General features: G+C 37.0%; 1 protein-coding gene across 2 annotated transcripts in view; it reads right to left on the bottom strand.

Moving 5' to 3' along the window:
• The window catches only part of MYPN (myopalladin), a 67,479-nt gene that overhangs the window by 25,027 nt on the left and 35,279 nt on the right, over positions 1 to 7,173 (bottom strand). For both annotated transcript variants that reach the window (XM_010714270.3, XM_010714268.3), the window contains exons 4-8: positions 6,249 to 6,300; positions 4,455 to 4,602; positions 2,971 to 3,042; positions 2,621 to 2,762; positions 1,696 to 1,719 (exon numbers count right to left, since the gene is read on the bottom strand). In XM_010714270.3, coding sequence (XP_010712572.1) covers positions 1,696 to 1,719; positions 2,621 to 2,762; positions 2,971 to 3,042; positions 4,455 to 4,602; positions 6,249 to 6,300 — 438 coding nt within the window. The remainder of the gene's footprint in view (positions 1 to 1,695; positions 1,720 to 2,620; positions 2,763 to 2,970; positions 3,043 to 4,454; positions 4,603 to 6,248; positions 6,301 to 7,173) is intronic.

Below are 7,173 nucleotides of genomic sequence, written 5' to 3'. Positions count from 1 at the left end.
TATTTGCAAATTGAAAGATTAGGTATAATTAACTGGGAAAATCCAAGTAGAGTCACTCTGTGAGATGAAGAAAAGTGAGACACATACTTTATGGCCAGCATTTTTCGAAAGTACTAGTGAAGATTTGCAGGTAGAGGTGACTGTGCTTTTAGAAAGTTGCTTTTTTCTTCTCTGTGAAGAAAGCTCTTGTGGGTGTGAAAAATGTCAGTGCAAAATGTTGTCACAAGAATCAAATTATGTCCTAAATAGTCCATCAGGGATTACTGCCCGAGCAGTATCTGACATCCAGGCAGCAGTACCAGCCGGTAAATACATATGATAAAGCAAATGAACTAGATGATCTCCAGAGGTCTCTTTCAATCCCTGATTCTGTGATTTTTTTACATCTTTTCTTCAGGTAGCTGGGAAGAGGAGGGAGAGTAGCATCTAAGGGCTGCCAAAACATGGGCTGATAGCATTTTTTTCTTTAGTCAGTGACTACTTTGGAACCATTTTGCAAGAAATGTTCCTTAAGCTTCACAGGATTAATATTTTGAGTATTTCTGTAGAAGGCTGTACCATACTTAAGTGTGATTTTCATGTCATCCCTAAGGAGAATCTAGTAGCAGAGAAGAGGTTATCTACTAACAACTATGGAATAATAATAGTTTATTATAGGAGTAGGATTATAAGAACTAGTTTAAGGCATTATAGTATCTAGTTTATAGTACTTGGATTTGCCAACCACTGCATGCATGGAAATCCAGATTCCTTCTGAATGAGCAGCAGGTGATGAGGCAGTGACAACTGCACCCAACTGGTTACCCACTAAAAACTGCTTCACATTACTCAGCAGTGATGCCACTGGACAGTAAAGGAATGGCATTGGTAGGTTCTGGTAGAAGTTCAATTTATTCATTCCTAAATCTAAGAGACATTGCAGAGAGAGGGATGATTCTAAAAATTTCACAAGAGTCTACTTCAAGACATTTTTGGGGGTAAAAATATTTTAATATGGCAAGGAGAAAAGTTACTCAAGCCGGTATTCCATGATTGGTAATTTTTTTTTTTTTGTCTCAAGAGAAGCTACTTTATTTTTAATAGTGAAAAATATAACAGAGAAGGTGACTATTTTATGGAGAAGTAATCAAAATCTGTAAGACTCCTTTCCTCAAATCAAGCAGAGTAGTCTGTGCTCTGCTCTGACCCTTAAAGTGAGCAAATCCAGTCACTTTTTTAGGATTTGCTGATATCAGGGGTGGAACACCTGATGTGATACTCTCGTATTACCGTGGTAGGGAGCAAAGGGAATGGCTGACATGGCTAAACATCTGATGCAATATCCCCAACTGGTGAAGCAGATAAAAATAGTGCAGTCCTACATCATTTGGTGTACTTCTTAACCTCAGATTAGGGGACCCTCATACATTAATGTTGTTAATCCTCAGCACGTAAGCATGTAATGGTTAGGCCCTCGGACAGAACTGGGTCAAACCAGAATGGAAACATTTTCTTCAAAAGTGATGTAATTAATTCAAGTTCTATGTTTACAGAACATTCTGTAGTTAAATATATCTCACTAGTAGCTATTGGATATGAGTAAATTAAGAAATTGCTTTAATTAAATTATAGAGTTTAATTATTTAATATTTTGTGAGGTTAAATCACCATAGTGATATATGGTGAATAAAGTGTGAGCTTCTTGATGGTACTCACCTGGTTCAGCCATAGATCGTGGTTCTAAAGGGAAGAATAACAGAATTAGTACATCAAATATATTTTCTTTTGCCAATATATATATATTTTTTTTCTTGAACACTACCTCTACAGCCTAATCGTCTCTGTATAACAGAGTATTTCCTTTGGAGCAATGTTCTGTTTAGGGGGTGGCAGAGACAGTTAAGCCTTGTACTCAATAGTATGTCAAATCCATGCTACGTTATGAACACCTTTGAGCACTTACAAACAGAAAATTCTGCAAGAAGGAGATTTTTGCATTCTTAGTTTTACTTCTGTGTGTGTGTTGATGATTTCTGAAGCTATTAGGCACATGAAATCAAGTTATGATAAAACAGCCTTTCATTTAGATTTGATGTTAGTGTGATATTTAAGAATTTTCTACTGAATTTTAGCAATTTCAGCATTCTAATGACTTATGTGAAAGCCACAGACCTTTCAGCTGTATTAGAAAAGGAAAAAAGTATATATTTATAACCAATCATGTATTATGTGCAAAGAGGTACATGTACACATTAGCATTCTCACATTACTTTTGTGGAGAAGTAAGCAATCCTCTGTCTGCAAGCACTAGTACAGTGGCACTTAAGCAAAAGATGAGGCACTTCATAGTCAATAGAACTCTACATAAATAGTGCAGAAAGAAAAAGAAACAGCAGGATTAAGGCTGAGTTAGAAAAGGACATTATAGTATAAAGGAGATCAAAGCAGAAGGCAAAACAGTGCAATAGCATAGGGAATCTGAGGCAGATACTACCTGTCAGCAGTTCAATTCATCCACAGTTTTGGCTTCTGGGACCCAGATTTATTGCTGTAAGTATGGCTTATAAGGCTCTTAGCATTGTAGTAAGAAACCCAGTGTTCCTACATTAGCAGTTTTGTTGCTTGCCTATAAGAAACCTACTTTTCTGTAAAATCCGAAAATCTGGAGAATCTTCTATCAGTGTTCCTTCTCTATACCATTCAACCTTTGGGGAAGGCGCTCCTTTCACCCGACATTCAAAGACTACAAGCTGCCCCTCTGAAGCTGAAATATCCTGTAACATCTAACAAAGAAAATGAATACACACAGTCAGTACATGTTTTATGGGACTAGAACTAATACTGATTTCAGTAAGGTTTCATAAAGAGACTTGAGCGCTTGAATGCCTTAAGAAATGCCTTAAGAATAATTCTTGTATTTTCTCTCAAAGCTGAAAAGTTTTCTCTCTATACAATTTATCTGTTAATGAAATATATCGTGAAACAAGTTACCTTTGTAAACACAGGAGCAGCAACTATAGGTCTTCCATCCAATCCTTGCAAATAGTTAGTGGGGCTTTCAGCCTGTAGATTGCAAAATACCACATGATGTTCAGGAAAAAAGATTTTTCCATATGTCGGAGAGATGTGACACATCCTTTACAATCTAATTAAATAATTTGAAAATGGAAAGGCTCAGGCACCCCCCAGTCTCTCCCCCCTCGCCCCCCTTGAATTTTAGATGAAGAGGGCTTCCTGTAAGAATTTTATTCTAGTTTGAATAATTTCTGGGATTGAGTAGTGAAAAATACATCAATTTTTAAAAGCATTGCTATTATAAAATCCTAGATGAGAGAATTATTCAGATGCTGTATATTAGAAACACGGAAAATATAGGTTCTGAAAGGAAGAAGAAAGGTGGGTGAGTGTCAGATTGCAAGGCAAATATTGTATGGTCACTGAAGAGTATAAAATGTGCTTTATGCTCATGGAATGATACAAAAGAGATTTTGGTGAGTGAATTCCAGAGCAAAACATACAATGCAGTGAATAAATGTTGCTCCATTGCTGACTATTGCAAAACTTAGTTATATAATTTGATTAGTAGAATTTTATTTCAATTAAGAAAAGAAAGTTTCCCCGAAACACCAGAATTAGGGATTCAGCATCTCAAGGGAACACAGCCAAATTTTATACATGGTGTCTTACAGGCCAGGAAACTTGAGTGTGGTAATAAGTTTTAGAGATTATAATCATTTCTTAGTTAGGATCCTTCTGTCAAAATGCATCACAAAGGCTTAGTTTTGTTTTCTTTGTAGTCAAAAGTAAAACTGCATTGCTTCATCTGTTCCATCTCTTTTTACTGATTGCCACCTATTTCTAGGCTGTAAATGTTGCAAAGGCAATATAAATTTCTCATCAACTTTTCAACAACTTTTAAATGGGTTTCATTTTTAAATAAATATCACTTTTCTTTCCTATTAAGGAAGAAATCAGTTATGATTATTCTGATAGCTTGGAATGAAGAGGCCCAGAACTGCATGCTAACATTAATGAGAAACTGCTGTGAAAGAGGGAGAGAAAAAACTAAAGGCTGCTGGTATTGAAAGTGATTGAGTCAGTCTGCAATGTGAAGACGCCAGTGAGCTGACTTATGCTTCCAAGTGCCCTTCGTGGCATGCAGTGTTTGACCTGCTGGAGTGCACACAGGCTTCTGCCGCTGGCTGAGCTAGCAGCAGCTGCTCCTTCTGCTCACTGCTGCAGAGATGCCTGTACGCAGGGATGAAAGGTTCCCTTCCCTTTGCCAGGTGGTAAAGGTTAGCTGGCAGCCTGGACATCTCGTCTGCATATGCAATTACTAAATGGCTGCAAGGTTCAAAGCTGAAGTACAACAGCGAAGCTGAAAATGTTGAGATTCTGAGCCTCAGGCTGTGGATTAAGCGCCATTTTAAGAGCTTGCTTTTGATTCTTGAAACAAAATATATTGCCTCTCCTACCTGATTAACGGGCGTAGACACAGACTGGACAGGTACAGACGCAGGCTGAACCGCTGTTGATGGTGCATTGGAAGTTTCTTGAGGCTTGGTTGCAGCTCTGGTAGCAGGAGGTGCTACCTTCAAGGAGGTGTCAGCTGGCTTTAGGTTGCTGTGTAATATTAACCAGAAAGAGATTGTTTAACTGGAAGCTAGAGCTATGTGTATTTCCTTTGGTTATGTCTGTACCACCTACATGTCAACCCTGACAGCACTTCTGAGATTGAGTTCTGGTATGTACAACCAGGTAAACTTCATTTTGGAAGAATCAGCCTGCATATCCTGATACTTTAATCACTTGTCTTGCTCAGATTTCTTGCTCCAAATGTAATGAAATGGCCTGGGTTAGCCCAGCTGTAGCTTAAAACTATTAACAGCTCTGGGTGAAAGGGTGATGGCAGTTTCTCTTGCACTGCTCACTAAGTTTCTATGCAGATCTGGGCTCATAAGGTAATGAAAATACTGTGGTCCATTTAGACACAGAATCAATAATTCTTTGAAAAGTTTTAAAAACAAAACAAAAACAACCAAACAAGAGAGGGGTGTGTTTTCCAACCAACAAATCATTCACAGTTACTGTATGGGTTGACAACTATTCACTTCTTCTGTCTGTTCCTACATGGAAGTAAAAATTTTGACTTTTTCATTTTCTGGTGAAGTAAAATGATGCAGAGAACTAAGATTCAATAAATAAATAAATAAATAAATAAATCTCATTTTGAGATATGTGCTGACTAATCTGGAATGCGCCACAAATCCCTTCAGGAAAGCCAGCCTTCAAATCCTAGGAGGTAGTCTGAGATATTATAGGTATTCAGATGCATGTGGTAAGAGCTGGAAACTAGGCAAAAATAAGACACCTTGATTATACCTATGCCTGATCATTCAGAATTCTACTGTTTGAGTAGAATTCTCAGCAATTCTCTACAGTGTCAGAACAGCATTCTTGTTCTTTCTTAAGTAATAAAGAATGTGATACATTACTTCAAAATTTAATGATGTTAGCAGACTCAAGAGATGTTGTCAAGTAATCAGGATAATGATCAGAATTAGGAACAGGATCAATACTACATTAATCACTAACGAGTTAATTGAGGACAAACTGCTATTCCTGAGACACTTGGAAAGTTCTGAGCTAGAACAACGGAAAAACTTAGCAGTTGATCCCCAAACCTGTGAGATTTTCTTGATCTTAAGTTTTATATGAAACCTCTAAGCTTATCACAGTCCATAAATCAATCCAATCTAGTATATTTTATGACTTTGAGGTAAAAATCACCTAAGATAAGATTCGCTTTATGTCAGAACTATGAAGTAATTCAATCATACTGCAATGTTTTGTATTTGATTTAAAGAAAATACTTTATTCTTGATAAATTATGGGGGAAAAACAGTGCATAAGTCTATATTATTGAAGTTTGCTTTTTATAAAGCATTTGATATTGAATTAGTGTATTCAAAGGAGTTCAAAATAGAGTGACTATTTTGGCTTTTCACCTGTCTGGTTCCATTTCCAGTTAACAGAAAGACTTTGATTTTGAAAGACTAGCACTGGATCAGGTTTTAAATACACAGGGAATGGATTTTGTTTAGGAAAAGTTAGAAAACAATTTCCCAGATTTTAGATCACATCTGACAACAACCAAAGCCCAAATAAAAGCCTAGAAGTTGCCAAATACGAATGGAGATATCTATACTTGTGGGTTTTTTTTTTTTAGCTGTAAAAAAATAAAGAAATGTAACTTATTTTAAACTTACTGATCCATTTCGTCTTTGATGGTTTCACCTTCTGAGTCAGAAGAAGAGGCTCCTATGAAAACCCAAAAAGAAAAAAAAACACACTTGGTGTGGTTTTTGGAGAATTTTGTCTAAGAACCATACAAACCAGTATTAAGAATTCCTGTAGAGCATTTAAAGAATGTTGTATCAGTACTTATTACAAAGGTATGCCAAAATGCAAGATCATGTTGCAGTGGAAGTGAACCATGCTGTTCATTACATACAGTACAAGATGCAGAACTGCTGTTGACATAAAACAGATTTAGAATGACGATCAATTGAAATAAGCAAAACAGCATCTGTGAGTGAATGCATACCTGAGTACTCCTCAGGTTCTATTTAAAATGCCACTACTATGATTAGTCTTTAATTGCCATTGTGGATCAAGTAAGAGCTTCTTTTCTCAAGCACCTGTTAGAAAAGGAGGGGGAAAAAAACACACCTGGGATCGTAGCTATTGTTCATACATTGGTGCCTTGTAGCACAGTTTAGAGAAGATATCAGCACTGTTTACTAAGAGCTGGCTTATTGAGACATGTTACACTTCTAATTCAGTCTTCACTGACTTTGGAATTGTCACTTTTGCTGTGGCTTCTGCTAATGAGCACCTCTATCTGCCATGTCTTCCACCCAGCATCCACTGAGTTAGGTAAAAGCACGCCTTGGCCCCAGTGTTAAGGACTAAGAAACCTCTGCCAAGCACAGACTTCTCTCTTTAATGTCGGGGCAGTGCTGATACTAAAAAAGGATTCGTCCTTTTGCTGTCAGATTAGAGAGGGGAACAAAGAATAATGATAGAGTGAAAGTACTCTTGTATTAATGGGGTAAGTGCCTTAATTTATGAATGGTCGCACTGTTGTCAGTGATGTCACACATAGTAATATATTTATCTGTCTGAGAAACA

This window comes from Meleagris gallopavo, chromosome 8 (assembly GCF_000146605.3).
Source record: "Meleagris gallopavo isolate NT-WF06-2002-E0010 breed Aviagen turkey brand Nicholas breeding stock chromosome 8, Turkey_5.1, whole genome shotgun sequence".
NCBI classification, from domain to species: domain Eukaryota; kingdom Metazoa; phylum Chordata; class Aves; order Galliformes; family Phasianidae; genus Meleagris; species Meleagris gallopavo.
This window is presented reverse-complemented; position numbering and strand designations above follow the sequence as displayed.